At 47.8% G+C, this 22,255-nt stretch overlaps 3 protein-coding genes and 1 long non-coding RNA gene across 10 annotated transcripts in view; 2 read left to right on the forward strand and 2 right to left on the reverse strand.

Moving 5' to 3' along the window:
• Window positions 1-6,635: 6,635 nt before the first annotated feature.
• On the reverse strand, window positions 6,636-12,161 carry LOC310909285. The gene is made up of 3 exons (XR_014590055.1): window positions 12,058-12,161; window positions 8,783-9,052; window positions 6,636-6,714 (listed from the first exon to the last, which is right to left on the reverse strand). It is a non-coding gene; the product is annotated as an uncharacterized lncRNA (long non-coding RNA).
• Window positions 12,162-12,332: 171 nt separating this feature from the next.
• On the forward strand, window positions 12,333-15,016 carry SLC10A4 (solute carrier family 10 member 4). Its single transcript, XM_083862265.1, has 3 exons — window positions 12,333-12,820; window positions 13,215-13,425; window positions 14,008-15,016. The coding sequence occupies exons 1-3, from the start codon at window positions 12,459-12,461 to the stop codon at window positions 14,521-14,523; spliced, it is 1,089 nt and encodes a 362-aa protein (XP_083718391.1). The 5' UTR covers window positions 12,333-12,458; the 3' UTR covers window positions 14,524-15,016.
• Window positions 15,017-15,187: 171 nt separating this feature from the next.
• On the forward strand, window positions 15,188-16,863 carry ZAR1 (zygote arrest 1). Its single transcript, XM_083862370.1, has 4 exons — window positions 15,188-16,048; window positions 16,132-16,224; window positions 16,297-16,371; window positions 16,449-16,863. Exons 1-4 carry the CDS (start codon window positions 15,203-15,205, stop codon window positions 16,590-16,592), a joined length of 1,158 nt encoding a protein of 385 aa, XP_083718496.1. The 5' UTR covers window positions 15,188-15,202; the 3' UTR covers window positions 16,593-16,863.
• Window positions 16,864-19,809: 2,946 nt separating this feature from the next.
• FRYL (FRY like transcription coactivator) overlaps window positions 19,810-22,255 on the reverse strand; it is a 148,064-nt gene continuing 145,618 nt past the window's right edge. For all 7 annotated transcript variants that reach the window (XM_083862234.1, XM_083862230.1, XM_083862229.1 and 4 more), the window contains one exon: window positions 19,810-21,906. In XM_083862234.1, coding sequence (XP_083718360.1) covers window positions 21,648-21,906 — 259 coding nt within the window. In that variant the 3' untranslated portion in view covers window positions 19,810-21,647. The remainder of the gene's footprint in view (window positions 21,907-22,255) is intronic.

Raw genomic sequence — 22,255 nt, forward strand, 5'->3', positions numbered from 1 at the left:
CCTCTGAAATAATCAAATCCAACCAACAAAGTCTTTCAGTCTTTCCTTCAACACCTTCAGGGATGGTGACTCCACCACCTCCCTGGGCAGTGCATTCCAATGTCTAATCACCCTTTCTGTGAGGAAAATTCTATGTCCAACCGAAACCTCCCCTAGCACAGCCCGGGGCTATGTCCTCTTGTCACTGACTGAGAGAAGGGACCAATCCCCAACTGCAAACAAAGCTGCACAACCCATTGCAAAAGCTTAGTTATTCGACTGATCCTTACCTGCCTTTCACTCAGCGGGGTTTACACTACCCTGTGAATTTTACAGCTGCTGCTGGTCTCTGTGCTGCATTCTGACTGCCAAAATGCTGCCAGGAGAAAGTAATGCTGGACCAAAGTCTGGGTTACAGTGAGTTTGGTTCCTGTTCAGGGCAGAGGGTCAGGCCAAATGTGCTGCTGGCTGACTGAACCCGACACATGCCAAATTAAAGGCAGCATAAGTGTTCTTGTTCAAAGGTGTTTGTCTTAATGATGAGCAGCAGGACAGAGTATCTTGTGCCCCCATAATTATATCTTTGTCACTCCTCCTTTAAAAATAAAAGCTTCATTGAAGCACTTGCAACCATTTTGCGTCCCCTCTCAAAGAAAAAGAAAAGAGAGGGAAATTAGGCAAATCCTCTGGTTTTCATGCTCTCCCTCAGCTCCGGTATTAGCCTCGTACTTCTCATCTCCACAGTGATCCATTTACCCCTACATCTACTCACCCAACTACTGAGCCCGGGGCAGGGTTATATTGTTCTGTTCATCTGTTCACCACCAGGCTAATGCAGACACAGAAAACTGCTGTTAATGCCGCTTCAAGTGATCCGTCTTCAAAGGAGTCATGAAAACCTTGTCCTGATTCTCATCCCTATGAAACCATTGCCTACATGTCAGAGACAGCAGTGTGATACCACCACCACACAGCCTCAGGAAAGCAGCCCAGAGCAACCCCCTCCATCCAGAGCCAGCCTTGCTGGCAGGAACCAGCAGCTCCTGAGGCACGGGATGTCCCTGCCTGCACACGCAGCACCAGCAGCAGGGTCACGGCTGCCACCCAAAACTCCTTGAGGAGGGTGCAGCTGCCCGGCCATAGCAGCCACTGATAACACCAGGCACAGCTGCTGCTGGGCCAGCACTGTTCATTCAGTGCACACAGACCTCCTGAATTCCTGTGGGCTCAAAGAAATAATTTGTTATGGTGCAAGAGCGGGCTATAGAAGACCCTCAGTTGGTTCCCTGCTCTGCCATACACTCCTGAGGATGCTCGTTTATTTTCTTGAGACTCAGTTCATGGTCACTGAGATGACTCCCAGGCTCCCTGACTCACATGCTGGAGCAAGGGGCAGGTGGCTGCCATTTAGAGAAAGGAGCAGCCAGTCAGTTCATATCTGGTCAGATACAGCAGGGTAAGCTAAGAATTGGGTTGACCTCGGTTTACGAGCCCAAATGTCAGAGAGCAGATAATACCTACTGTAAATGTCAGAGCCAAGGGATTTTTATTTTCCCTTTATGAGAACATCAACAAAGATTTAGTGACTATTGATGCTGCCATTCACACAGGCTCAGCATGAATGGTGCTGTCCACATACACAAACACACTGGAGAAATATTAAAGGGACTTGCTTAAAATCATGGACCACCAGGTCACCCAAGCCCAGCTCAGCCTTCCTCAGCAATAATGCAGCTTTTGGCAACACAAGGCTCTGATAAAGTCTGGCAAATTCAGGCTGCCTTTACCAGAGCAGAACACAGGGATTTAATTAATATGTGGTGGACTTCTCACCTTTACAATATATCCCCATGTGAAAATTTGCCCAAGGGAGTGAAATACAATTCTCTGCAGGTCCCTGCACCCAGCCACCAGTGCCAGCTCTCCTGCCAAGTGGTCCATTGTCAGTGGAAGAAATGGAAAATTGCATTTACAAAGCCGCCTCACAACTTACTGCTCAAGAATTGCTACTGTGTAGTAGACTCTACTGATTTTTACCCTATTTCCCCACCTTTAAAAAAGGTACAACATCAGTTTAAGACTCCTTTCCCCAGCCCAAGTGCCTCAATGGCAGAACTGAAGTACAAAATTCGGTGTTTCTTGTTAAGGAGCTCCAATCATGTACCCTCTTCTGGGCCTTGATTCAGCACCTCTCCCCCACTCCTCGCCCAGGCCATTTTCTGTGCTGTCCTCCACCCTCAAGTCTCTCAACTGTTTTCATTAGCAGATTCTATCTGTGTGCTCCCATTTTCTGCAACCTTCTTATTATGAAGATAATTAAATGACATTAATTACCAAAACAAGTCACTGAAATCTGCCTACCAGAAACCTTTCAAAATTCAAAACAACTAGTAAGTTACATTTATAACCCATTTATGCACTCCTTTTAGCCCTTCTATTTTTCTGTCTTTTTTGCCTTTTAGTACTCTATTAAATACTGCAGAGTTTTCTTCTTGCTCTTTGCTTCCTACCCAGGGACTTTTCAGACACTAGAGGGTGATCTTGCTTTCACTGTGCTTTTTCATCACGCGTTTGGTCTAGTTCAGCTTCAATTCACCACATTGTCCTGAGTTTTCACTGAATTGTCCGTAAGGTCCTGAATGTAATTAACAGCTGCATTTATGCCAGGAAAGTCTGAGGGAAGATGAAGCCACACAGCAGGCCATAAAAATCACCTCTTGAGGAGACTGAAACATCCCCATTTGACTTTTTACTCAGTGTCACATAGATTTAAACCTCCTTAAACTATTTAGGATTTCAGAAATATTTTCCTACTGGTCTGGGTTTTTCCAGCTAAATGTGTGGTGCTGTGTGGTCACACAGCAACATCTCAATAGTGTGGAGAGCAAAAAGGCTTGTATTGAGCTTCTCAGAGATGGCATGGATTACACAAGACACACACCCCTCCTCTTCTTGCCATGGCAGTTAGCACAGCACTCAAGTAGAGCCTACCCCCAGAGCAGCTCCTCTGAGCACCCCAAGCGCAGTGATGAGCCACCAGTTCCCACTGGCATAGCTATGAAATTACTGGAGGGGTTGGGAGTCTGTGTTGCCCCAGGACAGCTTCTGCTTTGGGGCAACAGCAGTGACTGCAAACTGATGCTGTCACTACTCAACTGACCCATGCAACAGGGAGCATGGGTCAGTCTCCTTTTCAGCAGAGCCTGGCTTCTCAGGGCTTCCAGATTTGGGCATCTGATCCAAGAAATCTCCTGGGAAGAGCTCAGCTGTTATATGCATTTTTGCACACGCAACAGTGAAATTTGCACTGGTATATTAGTGCTTCCTACCCTGGTTGGCCAATGTTTGTAATGCCCTCAAAATTAAATTTTTGGTTACTTAAGGCCTTTCTAAAATCTCCCTCTGAGTTCTCAGATCGTATCTTTCATTATCTAATAAAGGCTATGATCGTTGCCAAAGAATGCCTTGAATGTCAAAAGGCCTGGGATGCTCATGGTGAGTGCCAGCATGCTGCAGGAACAGGGAGCAGCCACGAGCTATGAGACAGCCTCTCCACTTAAAGGGAAAATATGCTTGGACACCCTGCCTTTTCTACTGAATCAAAGGGTTTAAAGAAGCCCTTACAATGAATTGCTGCTTGCTGGAGGAACCCAGCAGTCATCCTCCCTTCTGAGTCTTTGGGAGCAGAATTGATGATTCTGTAGAGACTGGAGGTGATTGCTCACTGCTTACAGCAGGTCCTAAGAGTCTCAGCAATACCACTCAAACACTTCAAGAAGCTCCAAGTGAAAAATGATTTGTGGATATTTGCCAGTGGTAGAGAAACAGATTTTTTTTTTTGTTATGAGGGATACCACTGTACATTCTGCCTCCTCAGGAGTATGGTACCAGCTGGAACTCAGTGCACTTGTCACCAGTGTGCAGCTTTGCCACTGTTTCCAGAGTGATCTTCAGCAAGTTAATCGCTCCCATGTATAACTTCTCCATCTGTACATGAGCATGACAATGTAATGACCCTGCATCTTTGCACTTGATAATAAACTCTTTGGGGATGAGGAAGGTCCCTTCCCTAGTTGGTTTTGCATTAGCACCTTGCATTTGGAACCTGGATTTGTTTAGACTTCTAGGTGTTAGCTTGAAGCAACTTGTTTTGCAATAATGAGTTTCTGTATTTTCATGGCAAGTGGTGACACTGTGTATCTCCTGTCCATCTCCAGCTCCCATCCTGCACAGGGCTCCCTTGCCTGGAGGGCTTTGGGCAGGGTTTGTTTGGGTGGACTTTGCCTTACAGGCCGGGGGTTATTGCACGGTACCATTCACAGCTGGGTGGGAACACTGAGCACTGATACCTTACAGATGTCTGTGGGCAGCTACTCCTTTGGTCTGCTTTGATTTCAGCAGAAAGAATCTCCTGCTGAAACTCCCGCAGCATTTAGACTACTCATGTATATGTATATATATATATATATATATATATATATGGGTAAAACATACATTTCAAATATTTTATTTAGAAATTATATGCTTTAAGCGGTGTGTATTAAATAAATGTTATATTTTTATTTATATTATTTTAATAGTTTGATATATTTTAATATCTTAAAAATACTAATATCTATAATATTTTGCTTTCTTATAATGGACTGAGCAGAGGAAAGGAGCTCTTATAGTAGCCCTTTTGTGTATGTTTATTCCAATCTTTTGCTTTTCTTTAATTCTTTCACCCTGAAACAAGGGGCTGACTGCTTTTTATTCCCTCCTCTGACTATCCAATCCGAAATGGCTCTGCCCAAGGCTCGTTCTCGGGCAGGCAGGATGCAAGACGCTGCCGGCTTAACAAAATTAGCAAGCAGTTGCGGACACGAATTCACCTGTGTGCCGTGCAGCGCCCCTGTCTCCAGCTGGGCCCGGAGCGCCATCCCCGAGGCGCTGCAGCAGCTCCTGGTGACGCCCAGGGAGACGGGAGGGTTTATCGGTACCGCAGGGGGCACCGCTGGATAAAGGGCCTTTGCACCAGGGACCGGACAGGCAGCGAGAGGGGCGGGAGGAGCCTGGGAGGGTCTCAAAGCAGCTCTTTGCCGGACCCTTCCCGGGAGATCGCTGCTGTCCTTCAGCGCCGCTGCTTTTGCTTGCCCCATCAGTTCCTAATTCGAATCTCTCTTACAGCAGCTCAAACCCACTGTGTTTCTGGGGAGTTGGGAGTTTATAATAAGAGATTGCTCTCAGCTAGAGGTAGAATGGACACCCCAGGCAGGACCACAAAACATATTTCCCTGGCTTCATACCCAGCATTTCTGCTTAGGCACCACAGAAAGGAAATAAAAGATCTTGTTGATGAAGACATTCACGCTTTCATATCTCTGGAAAATCAACAAAATATACAAAGCCCAGAGTCCACCTTCGTCAGCTGCAGTGACATACAGAGTCTACTGATACCATGGTTTATTAAAAAATGTTCTGTTTCATCACAGTTTTAAAAGTGGACATAACAGTGTGGCAAGGCTATTTTCATAGGATTAATGTACAACATTAGCTAAGGCAAGTATTAAGAGATGCCTATTATATTTGAGATTTATTTCTCCCCATTTCCCTGAGATTTTCTTCTAGACAGCTCGAGAGTTAATTTAGGTAATGGTGCACCTGGGCTTGCTTATTTGCTGATCAGCATTACTGATACTCATTTTTAATATTTAGTAAAAATTTGGCAGCAGGACAAGAAGCATTTTTATTCAATGGTTATGCAGTTTCTAACACGAAACAGCTTTAGTCCACATCCAGGCACCTTTGATGCTATGATACAAATGACTGGAAACTGAATGCAAAGATAATTTTTGCGTGTAACCTGAGACACAGAATATTGATGCTATTAAATCTTATCATTCCCATGGAGCTCACCATTAGCATTCCTTTTAATATGGAGAAAGCTTTGGCGAGTGAGTGATGGAAATTTTCTTTTGGGTGTCTTTCTTCAATTAAATAAATATTCTATGAAGTAACTGCTTCTGTAGATGGAATTAAATTTACTTATTTATGCATTTTTTGACAACTAAATTAATCTGTGGGACAATATCTTGGTGTTTACTCTGAGCTGGTTTTTTTTTTTGCAAAACCCAAATTATAGATTGTATTGGCACAAAACCTCATTTGTGTGATCTACCTCCCCCATATTACCTCTCTTGATTTATGCCCCTAACCCCAGGTTCCTACACAGCAAATTAAGAAAGGGCTGGGACACTCAGTGGATGGTGGAAGTCAAGTAAATCCAGCTGGACCTGGACCTGCAACTGCACCTCCATCCTGAAGCCCCACCATTTACCAGGCTGTGCACATCCCATCATCACTGTGCTTTCTGGCCTTGATGGCACTGCCATCCTTCACAGCCATCAAGGCCCCCACACCACAGTGTGGTCCCCCACACCATCAGTGATGCTGAACAGGCTGTTTGTGACACTCTTGGCAAGGTCAGTCAGGGCTGTGACATCCAAGACGTGCCTGTTTCTAAAGCCCTATGACTACCTGCCTGTGAGAACCTGTGCAGAGCGATGCCCATGCCTGCAGTGCAAAATACCACTGATTTTACCTCTGAATCCAGTGCTTTCAGAGTCATCTTCATCTCGCCTCCTTGTCCCTGTCTGATGGGGCAGGATGCTAATTTTGGCTCTTCTGGACCAATGCAGGCATTAGTCATCAGGTCATTTATTATAACTTTTCATCTTAACTCTGATAATATTCCAACTACACAAAAAGATCAAATGACAACAAAAGGGAACAGTGAATGAGGCAGAATCCTTTCTTATTTGAATCTGGGTAAAGGTATCTTACACAAAGGCATTTATTTGCCTTAAGAAAAACTTGCTGCTAGTAATTATTTTACAGTTGTAGGGAGACAACTGCCTCAACAACTCACTGTCAGCAGTCAATTTACAAAATTATTCTTCGATGATTCTGATTTCACCTCTTTTCACGGACCAGAAGACCTTTTCTAATGGGATAGTTGGCAAAAGGCCTCTTCATTTAGAAGGCAGATCACGCAGCCTTATACACTTAGTTCTAATTACAAATTATTGGAACATTGAGACCTGAGGCATCATGCACTCACTTGTTGATTAATAGTCTTCAGACATCTTAAAAATAAACATGGGAGAACACCAAGTGCAACAGGAGGATTTTATCTTAATAATTTCTGCCCTTGACTCTAACCCAGAGCTTCAGCAAAAGGATCTGTTCCCACACACTCACAGACTGAACACACAGGGGGGACAAAGGAGACTGCCCAGTGAGGCTTTTGCTTGTTTCCCTTCCACCACTTCAATTTAATAAAATTTTAGAGGCTCTAAGTTGTTGGAGTCCAGGGCATCATCTCGGGTGTGAAACCAAACCCAAGACTAAGTTGCTTGGGAGAGAGCACTACTCCCAAGGCAGGCATAAATACAGAGCAGGACTGGACTGAAACGGGCATCATTAGGAAGAGGAACTCATAAGAAAAAGGGGACAGCAATGCCATGAACAGAGAAATCACAAAGACAGCAGAGAAGAGGAGAGGCAGACGCAGCACAGCAGAGGAGGGTGCCTGGATGCCTTTGCCACTTCAGCCAGGGTGAAGGCAAGGATGATTTGATGGAATCTCATCTGTAAGAGCAGACAACAGGGACACAGCAATGACTGCTGCTGAAGAAGAGAGGAAGGGACATTTATGTAATTTTCTGCACCCTGAAATTCAGACCCTGGGTTCAGACAACTGGTTGAGGATGCTGTCCATGGAATAAAAGATGCTGATTATTGTGGAGATTTGCCAAGCAGGATTGAGCAGCAGCATCTTGCTAAGGACAGGGCAGAGGAGAGTTTAAGATAAGCTCAGGATGAGACATAACAGTGCTGCAATGGGGCCAGGCATCATGTTGAACAGTAGCAGAAATGCCTGGGAGGCAGGAAATGCAGGCCTGTCCTAGTGCTTCTGCACTGCAGACAGCTGCAGGAGCAATGAACTAGCAGGAAACTCATGAGTCTTGTGTTTTCTCCACCTACATGGTACAACTACACTCTGCCTTTGTGTGAAACACAAGCAGCTTGGGGCAGGAGCAACGTCCATCAATCACCACATCCTCACCAAAGCAGTTTCTGCCTGTGTCTGGCTGGGGAGGTTTCTTAGCAAAAATTTAATTGCACAGATCTAAATGCTTCATCTTATTTCCAAAATGTATTTTCTCACCTGTTTAGTGACCAAGCCCCCAAACAACATAAAATTTTTAAAAAGGAAAAAGTCAATTGTCTGGCTAAGATCTTACAGATGCTGGTTCCATGAGGGTGGGCTATGAGTGGGAGTGACAAAAGGTGCAAAGTCCCCTGTGTGCTGCCACTCTTGAGAGACGGAGTGGGAGACAGGTCCTAGTTCAGCAAAGGACCAGGCAACACATCCTTCCTAGCACAAAGATAACCATGGAAGAACAAGCAAAAGCACCAATATCTCTGCACAATTAGGCTCCAATTCCTAAGTCTCCTAAGCCACAAAAATAAGTGCTCTGGATCTACATTATAAATTAAATCGAGCTTATGCATTTCATGGAGTTTACTATAAAACTACCCTAAACTGCACATAGGGGATCACACAATACGTGATAAAGGAATATTTTAATTCAAGGCAACAGCAAAGACTTTTCTTTTTCCCATGGTAAATTATTATTTCCCTATTAAATCTTTAACTTAATTTTATTTCTATCCATAGCTTAGGTGCATAGCAAGTAAGGTAGAAACGAAGGGATTGTACAGCCCCTGGAAATCAGAAGCTACTCCTGCTAGGTCTCACCTGAACATCACTTTCACAGCAGTATTTTGTCCCAGCGTCTTTAGCAGCACCACTGCCTTAAGGTGCTGACTGAAAGCTTTCCATCCTCCAGGACTATCCTTCAGTGGCCTCTCTTCCTCCGCAAACAGCCGGCACAGCTCAACAAATCAGGCGGCACGGACATGCAGAGAGGCAGAGTGTGACATGGGAGGGTGACGCCACTTCCCGCAGACCAGGCACAGCAGGCGAGAGCCAAGGCGGGAGGGGCGGGGAGCTGCAATGGATATTGAGCTGAAATGGGAAGAGTGGGAAAAGAGGGGGTGACCACCCTTTGCTTTCTTACCCAGCCCCATTGCTGCTTTTACGGAGTGCTCGTAACTACAACATGCGCACACCTGAAGTGCAACACGTTTGGGATTTAGGCTTCCAAATTCGAGACTCTGGCTCATCCTTAACTCACTTGGGATTTGCAAACCAACCCTTCTTGCTTGAGGGCCTGGATAGTGACAGGCACACACCAAACCTCCTCTTGCTGCCCCAAATTCAGCTCAGTGAACAACACCCACAGCGACTTCCCTTGGGGGTCACCAAGATGAAGCATGGACACAATGATTGCAATTTTGCAGCAGTCCTGGGCTGTGCCAGATGCTTTTAATCTCTGTCAGGAGAAACAAGTGATTGAAACATCACGCAGTGTGCTGAAGCAGTCACTAACTGAGTAAACGGCAAGGCTGCTTTGCTCATTCCTTACAGTACTATCAGAACTCCTTACAAGTTTATCCTCTATTTTTCACCTTTGATTCTAGTAGAATAAAGGGAAGGTAAAAAAATCCTTTTATAAAGGAGCAAACAAAATTCCTAGGTTTTGAGAGACTTCTGTCTCTCCAGACTGGCTTATAGCACGAGTGCTCCTCTGTGGAAATCAACCCTCTTCTAAGATTATTGTAAGACAATGTTTTTAATAAAAGTTACAAACTACAACAAGTTCATATTTCAGCGGTCCTTTCCCTCCCTTGTCTTTGTTCTTGCTAACTCTTATCCTTTCACCCATTTTTCAACAGAAGGACTAACAAGGAATAATTGAGAATGATGTATGATCAGATTTACTTGCCAAGTCTTTTTATACTCAAACATTCAATTTGTGGCTTGCAGTAATAGCAGGGTAGGCAGTATCCTTTCTCCTGCCCTCCACAAAGGAAAGCAGAAAGGAATTATCCACGGATTTAGATACATTGAGGTGTTCACTATGTGTGAGCAGGCTGCCTCACAGCCAGATGTTGCAAAACTACTCAGCATCACTCCAGACTCCAGACTGTGCTTTCAGGATGACATATCAGGAAAGCCCGCAGCAAGTTAGAGACAAGAACCATGCTCAGCAGCAGGTACAATGTTTTTTCATTCTAAATGCTGCATGTGAAAATATGCCAGGTGCCCACCTGGAGTGGAGGTACTTTGTGGATGGACAAATTAGCAAAGCACATCAGCTGTGTTCAGACATGGCTTTCCCTGAAGGCGCCTTCACTGCTCATGTTTAAACCAAGAGTTTAATTTTAGCTGATAAATTATAACAAACACCTCAAGAGGTCTTGATTTGTTGCAATGCATTCATGATATTTTCCCACTATAGTTCAGCGTCCCTTGAAACTGAAGTTTATGCTGACTGGGTGGGCTCTGAAAGAGCCTGCATCTGCTTCCAGGGATACTGGACTCCTCCTGTAACTGCCTGCCCCGTAGGTGCCACATACATTGTGATATGAAAATATCTTCCTGTGACCAGCCCTGCTGCAGTGGGGAGTCTGGGGAGTGACAGTCAGAGATAAAGCAGGAGGCCTGGCTGTGCCCTTCCCACCTGCTCAATGAGCAGCAGCCTTGTGCTCACACAGTGGATCCATCCTGGGTCTGCCCACAGTGATCCCTGGCTGGCCACACCACAGGAACCACCCGGGCACTTCTTACAAACCAGGGAGGGTATGATAAGAAAATGACCTGCATGTTGCAAAGCAAAGTACTGGCTACATGACAGATGGAATAAGATATAACAATGGTAAGACTTTATGAAGTACAATAAATACACTGCAAGCCCGTTTCTGCGTATGCAAACCAGAAAATTAAATCCAGAGAATGCTCTTGACTCAAAAAGCCAACCAGATCTTGAGCTCCCCTCCTCTAAAGCCCCAAAATATGAATGAACTGAAGCAATCCGGATCCTATTTGGTTGTTCAGCTCTGATGACTCATCTTCCCTTGAGCTCTCTTTAGGCTAATGACAAGGAAGCAAACACAGGCAGAACAGTACTGAACTTGGCATCATTTTGTCGAAGTTTTGTTTCCCAGGATTTTGTCACCAGGTACTACTTGCACTTCTTCTGTCACTTGTGCCCCAAGAAAGACCCCAAGATTTAATAAGCAAACCATGTGTTTTTCTTTCAAGCCACCAATAATTTCTACTTGAGTCCCAGGACAGCCTAAAATTTTACCCAAACTTGCAGTTTGATGCAGCTTAAGGCAAGCAGGCAGTCAGGGAGCTCCCATAGGCTCTGTCCTTAAGCCCGGTGTGTCCCCCTTCAGCTGACCCAAAATGCTCCGTGCAGAAGTAGAGCCACACACAAAGTGCAGAAGGCAAGGGGAAGCCCTTGGGGATGCTCTGTCCTGAATCAGGTACCCTCACCCAAGAGTGGTAATGGGAAGTGTGACCCCTCTAAACCCTGTGGGTGAAGGAAGGAAGGAAAGAGTTACACTCGTAAGACAAGGCAAATAGTGCTAAGGGTGAGAGTCACAGACACATCTCCTGGGCTCAGTCACTGCCCTCCTCTTGCAAGAACTCCTGCCCTTGTGAGTCTAGCTGGACATTCTATACAGCACTTTACTTTTAAAGGAATAGGGTGACACACAATTATTAAATGAAAAGTAAATTTTATAAGCACAATTTTATGACTGAAAACTGTTTAATTGCCTTTGGAAACGATTTTTGGGTGACGGACTACATTCCTTACCCTGGTTTGGATATCTGTGTGCCTGTGAGCTTGCCTGTTTCCTTCACGGGTACTGACGGCCCTTCAAAAGCTATCACCTCTCCTGACAAGTTTCTGCATCCCCACCAGCAGAAAGTGATGCCTCCTCGACCTCATAAAAGGGCTTTCCATCCTTCCTCACACATTCCAAACCCCTCATATCGATAGCGACTTGCCCGGAGGGGGAATAAGCGTGGCGATATCTCAGCAGAGGGGCCCAGTGCTGCCCACCCACATCGCGGCGCTAATTGACCTTTTTGGAATGCCAAAGTAAATCCTGCGATACCTCAGCTCCTCCGCTGGAAAGGTCGGGCCCTGCGGGCTCCAGAGGGGCTGCCGGGGGTCGCAGCGGAGAGGAGGATGCGGAGGAGGGAGCTGGGCGCCGCCTGCGCTTCCCTGTGCCGGGGCCGGGCGGCGCTGGCGGCGGGCGGTGACCGTCGGGGCGGCACAGACACCGCCCACGCCGGGGGTGGCCCCGCGCGGCTCCGGGGCCGCGGCAAACGGGCCAGCGGCGACCGCGGGGATCAGCAGCGCGGGGATCCCGGCGGGGCCGGGGAGGGATGCGGGCCCCGCCGCCCGCCGGGACCAGCCCTCCCGGTATCCCGGGCTGAGGCCGCCCCGCCGCTCGCCCTCTGCTCCCCCGGGGGCTCGGCGGGGAGCCGGCGGCTCCCGGGGCTCGGAGAGCCCATGGCCAGCTCGGCGCGGCCCCCGGTGGCGGCGGGGGGCGGCCCCGACGGCGGGACCTTCGCGGACCGCTCCCTCAGCCAGGGCCTGAGCGTGCTGGTGGGGCTGGGGCTCTGCGTGACCATGCTGGGGCTGGGCTGCGCCGTGGAGCTGGGCCAGCTGGGCCCGCAGCTCCGCCGGCCCGTGGGGCTGCTGCTGGCGCTGCTGGGACAGTTCGTGGCCATGCCGCTGCTGGCCTTCCTTCTCGCCCTCATCTTCGCCCTGGACGAGGTGGCGGCCGTGGCCGTGCTGCTGTGCGGCTGCTGCCCCGGGGGAAACCTCTCCAACCTCATGTCGGTGCTCGTCGACGGGGATATGAACCTGAGGTAGGTGCCCCTGTCCCGGCCGGCCGGGAGCCGCTGCAGCCCCGGGGGGCGGGGGGATCGCTGGGCACACGCCGCCGGGGGAGCCGGGACAGACAGACGGACGGACGGGCACGGCGCGCTGCGAATCGCCGGCGTTGCTCTCCTGCCTCTCCCGTGGAGGATCTTACAGGAGCCCCGACACACGCCTCCTGCTCCCTTACCTAAAAACCTTGCCCGCGTCCTGACCGGAGCAGGGAGGGGGTGGAGGATGGAAAGGGGAGGAGGGGGGCGAGGGGCTCTTTGCCGTGGGAAGTGCCGGCGGCTGCAGAACCCGCTCCCAGGGGGGCCGGGGCTTCCCGGGCTGTCCCCGGCCGGGGCGCGGTGATGGAGCATTTCTTTGGTTCCCCCGGCGCAGCATTATCATGACGGCCTCCTCCACGCTGCTGGCCCTCTTCCTGATGCCCCTGTGCCTCTGGATCTACAGCCGGCACTGGATCAACACGGCCGTGGTGCAGCTGCTGCCCCTGGGCGCGGTGAGCCTGACGCTGGGGAGCACCCTGCTGCCCATCGGCCTGGGGGTGCTCATCCGCTACCGCCACCCCCGCGCCGCCGACATCATGGTCAAGGTAGGCCCAGCGCGGGGGGTGCCCGGGCGGCACCGGGGACGGGGAGCCCACGGCAGGGAGCCTCCTGTCCCTCCAAACCGGTGCGAGTCTCACACGGGCATAGGCAACTACCTGGGTGGGATACAGAGGCTTACAGTCCTGAAATCAAACGGTGGGACAGAGAAAGCGAGGGAAGGGGCGGGTTACCCCTATGGCACCCTGTGGGCATCCCGGATCCTGCAGCAGATGCATTCCATGACATCCTGCTTTCTCACCGTCTTGCTGCACCCAGGTCAGGCAAAGCCAACCTGCAGGCACGGCCACACTTCCTTAAAACATCCAACTAAATTAGCTTATTTGAGAAGGGAAGAGTGAGGCACAAGTCCTGACTCTTGTTTCCCAGCAAGTAATCCCAAACCAAAATGATGGATGGTGACTTCATCCGTTCCTTTCCTGGGATATGATCCCAGGCCAGGAGCAAACCTGGGAAGGGCAGTGCAACCACGTTTTGACGTTTAGACTCTTCAGGAAGCCTCTACCTGCTGTGCTTATCCTTTCAAAATAATAGCCCTCATGTTTATCAATGTCTGTATCTGTTGCCAGGTTTCCCTGTGGTCCCTCCTGGTGACTCTGGTGGTCCTGTTCATCCTGACTGGGACCATGCTGGGCCCAGACCTGTTGGCACAGATTCCTGCCTCTGTCTATGCCATTGCAGTGCTGATGCCTCTGGCAGGGTATGCCCTGGGATACGGCTTAGCCACGCTCTTTAAAATGCCCCCGCACTGCAGGAGAACGGTATCTTTGGAAACAGGGTGCCAAAACGTCCAGCTCTGCACCGCCATCCTAAAGCTCACCTTCTCCCCGGAGCTCATAGGGAGCATGTACATGTTTCCCTTGCTTTACGCGCTTTTCCAGTCAGCAGAAGCGGGGCTGTTTGTGCTGGCATACAAGATGTATGGAAGAGACAGCTACAAGCAAGATACTCTTGGTGAAGAGGAAGACACAGATATTTCCTACAAGAAACTGAAGGAAGAGGAGGTAGTTGATACTTCATATGGCACAGTGAGCACAGAGGAGCACAATTCCATTCAGATGGAGCCGACTCAGACGGCGCTTTAGGCAGGACAAAGAGGTGACTCCCCCCACATGAATGTGTGTCGTGCTTGCAGCCAGGCAGGGGCTGTGCTCGCTGCTGTGCCAGTGGAGCTGCCCAGCCTCTAGCGTTTCTCCAGCTGCTCCCATTGTAGAAGGTGATACGTGTTTATTACCATGACAGTTCTACTTCCTCAAAAGTAAACGTGGGAAAAAAAAAAAAAGAAAAAAAAAAAAAGAAAAAAAAAAGGCATCACTGCAACACAAACCAGTAATTGTAAAACCAGTAACTGTAAAACTTCATGCAAGGACACTGCTGCCTGGCTGAGTGCAGTAGGAATGGATAGAAGGAAGAAACAGTGTTCTAAAGTCTACACCAACTGAGTGTCAGTTCAGATGACAGAAAAAAACACGTCGCGTGTGTGTCTCTGTGCCTCCCACCTGCCGTAAAAGCATCGTTCTCTCATTGTTCTCACCACAAATACATGGCTAAGCCGAACCAAACCCGTGTTATGCGCTGTTTACTCCCTCGGAGGCAATTAAGAGCCCCGCTGGTTCAGCTGGGGAGCTGTGGGGGTGGGGATGGCCCAGGGCCGGCTCCAGGTGGGGATGGAAGGGCCGCAGGGCCGGCGGTGTCAGGGGCAGCCCGGCCCCCCCCCGGGGGTATTTAAGGGCACGGCCCGGGGGCTGCCCCGGGTCCGGTGTGATGGCCGAGGAGGCGATGGCGAGCTACCTGTACACCGCCTACCCCCCCTACTCGTACCGCTACCCCCCGCCCAAGGGCAAGGCGGGGCCGGGGGGCGGCTGGCGGCCGCGGGGCAGCGGCTACTGCTCGGGCTACGGGGAGGCGGCCGCCGACTACTTCGACAACTACCAGCGGGCGCAGCTCAAGGCCATCCTCTCCCAGGTCAACCCCAACCTGACGCCGCGGCTCCGCAAGGCCAACACCAAGGAGGTGGGCGTGCAGGTGAACCCGCGGCAGGACGCCTCGGTGCAGTGCTCGCTGGGGCCCCGCACGCTGCTGCGCCGCCGCCCCGCCGCGCCCGCCCGCCAGCCGGGCCAGGGCCAGGAGCAGGAGCTGGGCAGCCCCGCCACCACCAGCGCCCGCGCCGTGCGCTTCCCCCGCACCATCGCCGTCTACTCGCCCGTGGCGTCCCGCAGACTCACCGCCCTCCTGGAGGAGCCGGGCCCGGGCCCGGAGCGGCGGCCGCAGCAGCAGCAGCAGCAGGACAAGGCGGCCGCCGTCGAGGAGGAGCGGCGGGCGGCGGAGGCGGCCGTGCGGGAGAGCTGGGAGAAGCCCCCCGAGGGCGGCGCCGAGCCGCTGGAGCAGCGCCCGGCCGCCCCCCCGGAGCCGGAGCCGGCGGCGGAGCCCAGCCTGGAGGAGGCGGCAGGGACGGCAGAGGCAGCCAAGGCAGAGCCCCCAGCCCAGCCCGCAGAGCCGCCCGCCCCAGCCCAGGAGCGGCAGCCGCCGGCCCCAGCCCAGCCCGCAGAGCCGCCCGCCCCAGCCCAGGAGCCGCAGCCGTCGGCGGGCAAGACCCGCCTGCGCTTCCAGGTGAGTCCCGGCCCGGGGGAGCGGAGCGGGGACGGGCCGGGCCGGGAGGCGCCCGCACCGTCGGATAACGTTGTTCCCGGCAGTTCCTGGAGCAGAAGTACGGGTACTACCACTGCAAGGCCTGCAACATCCGCTGGGAAAGCGCCTACGTCTGGTGCGTCCAGGGCACCAACAAGGTAGGGCCGGCTCGGGTTCCCGGCTCGGGCTCCTCGCCGCCGCCCTCCCGCTGACCCCGGCCTTCCCCGCAGGTCTATTTCCGCCAGTTCTGCCGGACCTGCCAGAAGTCCTACAACCCGTACCGCGTGGAGGACATCACCTGCCAGGTAAGGGACCCGAGCCTGCCCCGAGCCCGGCCGCCCCCGGCCCGGCCGCCCCCGCCCACCGCCGCCTTCTCCCCCAGAGCTGCAAACAGACGCGCTGCACCTGCCCCGTGAAGATGCGCCACGTGGATCCCAAGAGGCCCCACCGCCAGGACCTCTGCGGGAGATGCAAGGGGAAACGCCTCTCCTGCGATAGCACGTTCAGCTTCAAATACATCATCTGAATGGGATGGGGTTTTTTTTATTTTTGTTTAGGGCTCTTCAAGAAAACTGCAAGTAGAGCAGATTTTTTTTGTTGTTGTTTTTGTTGGTGTTGTTGAAGGTATTTGGTGAGAAGTAGCTAGGAATGCATGAAAATAAAAGCATTGCAAAGCACACTCAAATGATCAGGTGGGTTTGTGCCCAGCTCAGAAGGGTGCATATTGTAAATTCTGTAACTTGTGTAGGTGACAAGCCTAGAGGTGTATTGTGATGTGAAATCGGTGATGGTCTTGGAAGCAACTGACTCAGGACTTGGTAGACTCTCAGGTAAAAAGGGTTTCTGTTACTGCTCCTGCTCTTGAACTAATCAAATGCTTGAAGTTAACATCAAATTGACATATACAGTAGGTAGTAGACCATCCTTCATGAACAAAACACCAGTAGTATTCACTTATTTTGCACACCTCTATTTGATGTACAAAGTACCCTGCACCTGATTTTCATCACTAGAAAATGATTGAGAAATGCTGTGTAAGTACTGAATCACTTCTGGTACAGCTGGCCTGCATTTGGCTAAGTTGGTGTTGTCTGTAGGCAAAAGCCAAAGAAAGCTTTACAGGGATGGTTCTCACAAAATTTGCTGAGAAACAGAGTCACTGATGTTATGGTGATGGTCTCTTGGTAAATGTTGCTCATCTTACTTGCACAAGGTTATGGAGGGAAGAGACACTTCAGAGGAGCAAGGTACAATAATACTGCATCTGCTTGGCTTCCCTTTCAATCTGCAGGTGAAGTGCAAGAGCTGTGCACTGAGTGGATTATACTTGAAGAGTTTGATTTAGTTAGTTTATATGCCTGCCATCAGAAGGATTGAACTCCCACACTCCTCTGGGGTTGGGTTTGCAGGAGGAATTGTACCTGTAGTGTCTGGTAGAAATGGCAGAACCAGCACTGGTTACTTGCGGGTGATGGTGGTATCTTCTATAAGAACACCATGCTTCAGCCAAGTGTTACAAGCTACTCTGTGACTAACTTACAGCATCACCATATGAGCAGATTCACCCACACCACTGCCCCAGTCTGCCTTTTAGCTGGGGAGCTGGATAAACACAAATGAAAACCTACTTTTCCAAGAATGCTACTGACACTGTTAATTCTTAAATTGAGCAGACACCAAGCCTTTTGCAGAAGGCTACTCTTGAGGTAGTTTCTCTTTGAGAAGAGTGATCTTTGTATTTGCCATAGCAAACTTATATACATCTGTACCCAGCCTACTTAAGAGACCAGTCTATTAAAGGCTAAAGGGAGAACCAGCCTGAGCCCATGCTGTAGAACAGCTTCACTGCCAGGTGGTTTTGTTTCTTTAAGTGGATGCTAGTGTGTGACAGGGTAGGCAAACAATATCCTTTGTATCAATGTGTCTTATTTGAGGGGCAGTAAGTGTTAATTCTATATGCTTAACTCATCTTGCTGTAAATTCCTGCCTTATTTCAATGTGCCCCTTGAACCTGCTGCAGTGGGCTTAATGCTTCAATGTCAATTTATTGCCAAGTAATTTTATTTATTCTTGCTGCATTCATTATTATAGCAGTGTGAAGCATTCTGGGAACAAGCAGACCTACTCCCTCTAGAGCAGAGCACAGTTCTATTACATGCCTCTACCTGAAGTGTTTTTCCATGTACCACAGTAAAAGGAAATATCCCTTGCTTAACCAGACTCAGACTTTCACAGCAAATTCCATCCTTGGCCTATTCAATTTGAAAAGTACCCCTGCAGCTGGGCAGTGCTCTGTTGTAGATGCACATGCCCTGTACTCACCAGTAGTTACTGTGATCAGCAGTGGCAAGCCTCCAGCTTCAGGAATGCACCTGGGGCCTTCTCTGAAGCCACTTGGCCCTACTGCCTCAGTTTGCAGTTGCAGCTGTGATGTAGTATGTCTTTATTTCTGAGTATATTCCCCTCCAAGGATGTTCTTCAATGTTTTTCTGTTTGCCTTCCCCATTCTAGTGGCTGTAGTCTGTTCCTGATGCATGCAGTGAGAAACTAACTGTGATGAGTCTGTGCACCTTGGTAATGAGTCAGAGAACTGAAGCTCTGTGCCATGTCAGTATGAAGTCATGACAATATGAGCAGCTGAATGCTTCCTATTTATACAGGCATCCTCATAAAACATTGCTTTGAGAATTACTTGGTGTGAATTATTCTTACATGATTACCAGTACTAGCTCAAAGTGAAATGTAGTACGACTTAAGGGCTGTCATTCCCATTAACTACAGTTAAAACAGTAGCTGGTTCTACATAATAAGATGTAGAACAGGCTTAGCTGATGTGACCTGGGTGTTGTGCTTCACCAGCAGCTGACGAAAGCTCCATGTGGCAGGTAGCAGCAAGGAGACAACTCCTGCTTTCATCAGCTACTGCAAGGCTCTGTGGCTTGGAGCACAAGGCACTGGGCAGCCACATTAAACAAGCTTTCCTTAACCCCGCAGCACTCTTCAGCTATTTATTCTTGCTGCATTCATTATTATAGCAGTGTGAAGCATTACATCAATATGTTCAATGCTTTTATTGCTTGATGCCAAAGTACAATTCTGTACTTGCTAGTTGCTTTTCAGCTTTACTGCCATGTCATATCTGTGACATCACACACTGATTGTGGGCCCTGGTTAGCAGGAAGAAGGAAAGCTACTCCTGACATACTGTGGAAGGAACAGCCTTCATGGTGCTGGTTCTTCAAAGCTATCCTGAACTTGCTCTGTACACTTTTTTCATAAGGAGATTCTTAGCTCAGTCAGTGCTGCATTTGCTGCATCTTACAGATGTCTGATATTTTGCTTGTTTCTAGACAGCTTTTTCATAGCTTTGGATTTGGCACAGACCAGCACCGGGTAATGCAGGGTAGCAGCTCATGCAGTAGTTGAGTAATTTTTGAAAAGCTTAATGAAATGAAAGCAATATCAAAAGACAGTCAGCTAACATGATTCTGCTCCATAGGGCAGGTTCCACTAGCCCTTATAAATGGAGGAAGATGTATAACATTATGCATTACATATATGAATTCAGGTTTGAGTTTCATGAGAAATCCATTAATCAGCTTCAGAATATGCCTAGAAAAATGCTGTTGCAATGACAGGGCATAAAAGGAAAAAAATTACCTCAGGGCAGCCAGGCCTCTGTTGTCAGTGTTTAGTCTGTTTAGCTAAAGTATTTAAACTCTAGCTTGTAAAAATACACAAAGTGAGAGATACAATGTCTTTTATTTTTACAAAAAAAGCTGGTAAAAGATGATGTAAATAAAAGTGTAATGCGCCCCTAAATAAAACTACCTCTCCCCTGTAAATACTACTTAAATAATTAAGAACACCATCTACAGTACCACAAAACCATCAAAATAATTCAATTTTATCAGGGACAGGGAAAAAATACAGTGAATATGAATGTGCCTTGACCAGTTACAGAATTTGTTAGGATAATGTAACTACTGTCAGCAGTCCAACAGCGTGCACAGTGCCTTCAATTAATGCATTTCAGCATAATTGCATTTCTAGTGGGGCCTAATTTCCCCAAAAAGGCAGAGCTAAGAATTTCAATTCTACATTCTAAACTCTGGAATTAGAGCCCGTTAAAAAAATCACAGTGGGTAAGAGATGTATAGAAAAATACTGGGTGTTCCTTTCAAATCACAGGAATTGTGGGACTACAATATTTTTTCTGGTGGTTTTTTTTTTTTTTTTTTTTTTTTTTTTTTTTTTTTTTTTCCTACAAAATGCTATTGGTTTCAACAGAATCCAGTTTGTTTTATGCTACAGACTTTGAACTATTGAGTATATTGCCTGTTTGCATGTTTTGGTAGTCAGGTTTTTTTCTGTCTTTTTTTTTTTCTATAGTCCCAATTCCTTAGGCTTCAGTTGAGTCATGAAGATGCATATACATGCATTCAAACTCTTTAAACCCTGCAGGCTACTCAGACTGCAAGTACTGCATGTGACTACCAAGAGGGAATGCCCCCTTCTCCTCATAGCTTTATACACCTACTGTTTTAACAGTGCATTGCACAAATTTACACGAAAAATACTGAGTTTGCACTATACAGTTTCTAGAATATATACAGAATAAAATAAGTTAACTTCTAATGAGAATTGCTGATGGGCAGCATATATCTTTAATATACATTTTAAAGTCTCTGCAGGCAGCTACTTTTTGGTTAGTTGTTATCAATATTTGTAACATAAGCACTGATCAGAGAACTGAGCAGCATTCCAATAAAGTTAACAGATATATTATTTCTTTTAGAAACACTGGGAAATCCCAGTTTAAAATATTATTAAATGTCCTAACATTTACACACTATGAGGATTAGATCTAATAAAATAAAATTTCTTCAAAAATAGTCTTGCAGCTCTTTTAAGCATGCTCTGAGACCTTATTTAACAATCATCCATACCTTCAAAAAACAACTGTCACATAGCCATACATTCTAACTCACACACATTATTTCCTTATTACAGACAACAAAAGCAAATAAAACACTGAGAAGTCAATGTTTTTTGCAGTCATGTGTCATTCTACTCATGTTTGACTGCACATTCTTCATGGCATTGCAAAATGTCTCATTAGGGATTAGTTGATGGTTTTATCTACTACTGCTGGAAAGCCAGGAAGCCTTGCAGGTCTTCAGCCAAAATAAACCAGCCTTGATTTTAGCCTCATCCCACCTGCGATATTGATCCAACCTGTAGAGGCTGTTGCTGCAAACATCATTTATAGTTATGTTACAACAGAAAATAATGCATATGTGTGCATTGTGTTTAAGCCCTTTTCCTTTCATGTAGTTTTTATACATAAATTTAATAAAAAAATACTACTGCCACACAGGCTGCTGTGTAGAAAGAGCAGTCAAGTAGGATGTTAACTTCAATTTTCAGGGTTTTACTTCTGATGAAACAGTTTCTTGCTGTGATAAAAGTGTGTTGGTTGTCAGGATTGCTGGAGGTTTGTTTTTTTATTTTTTGTGAAAGGTGCTCAATAATAGTCTGAAGTGTCTTCATCATCAGTTCTTTTCTAAATGACAGCTGTTCAGAATCCAGTGGTCACAAGATTTATTCCTGTTTTGATCTTCCCTAGAAGCTGACAGGATTGCACCATGCGGAGAGACTCTCGGATTTCTAGATTAAGTTCCATCAGCTTAGAGCTGGCCCCAGACATATCTTGGTTGGAGCCTACTACTGCAAAGCTGCCAGTCTGGCCAAGTGTCTGATGACGGAAATAGATGTGCAGCAGTGTTTGAACTGGGTCATCTTCAGAACTGCCGAAGATGTCGTGGGGCCAAATAGATCTGTAAACACACAGGTTGGATTTAAACATTAAGAAAAATTAAACCGACATTTGAATAGAAGACAGGAAAATGCAAGGGAAAATAACATGCAATTTGGATTCAAAAGTCAAAAATTTAAATATTTTTATTTTTTAAGCAGATATTTGAACAAAAGACATAGAAAAATGCTTGAGGAATATTTCTTCCATTGAGTCCCAGTAATTAACAGTATAATTTCTCAGAGATAAATTCTAAAGAACAAGTACTACTAAAATTGCTTTTTACTTCTCTTAAATTACTAAAAAACCCACCCCAAAACCTGTAATGAAGCAACAGTGTTTGTCCTTTTCAACAAGGACATCCAGGAAGA

This window comes from Zosterops lateralis, assembly GCF_965231275.1.
Source record: "Zosterops lateralis genome assembly, chromosome: 5".
Classification (NCBI taxonomy): domain Eukaryota; kingdom Metazoa; phylum Chordata; class Aves; order Passeriformes; family Zosteropidae; genus Zosterops; species Zosterops lateralis.

Excerpts from the sequence above, each read along its gene's own strand:
- SLC10A4 (XM_083862265.1), top strand. The coding sequence starts at position 12,459 with ATGGCCAGCTCGGCGCGGCCCCCGGTGGCGGCGGGGGGCGGCCCCGAC. Across the intron at positions 12,821-13,214 it reads GACGGGGATATGAACCTGAG|CATTATCATGACGGCCTCCT; the intron begins GTAGGTGCCCCT and ends CCCCCGGCGCAG. Across the intron at positions 13,426-14,007 it reads CCGCCGACATCATGGTCAAG|GTTTCCCTGTGGTCCCTCCT; the intron begins GTAGGCCCAGCG and ends ATCTGTTGCCAG.
- ZAR1 (XM_083862370.1), top strand. The coding sequence starts at position 15,203 with ATGGCCGAGGAGGCGATGGCGAGCTACCTGTACACCGCCTACCCCCCC. Across the intron at positions 16,049-16,131 it reads AGACCCGCCTGCGCTTCCAG|TTCCTGGAGCAGAAGTACGG; the intron begins GTGAGTCCCGGC and ends TGTTCCCGGCAG. Across the intron at positions 16,372-16,448 it reads TGGAGGACATCACCTGCCAG|AGCTGCAAACAGACGCGCTG; the intron begins GTAAGGGACCCG and ends CTTCTCCCCCAG.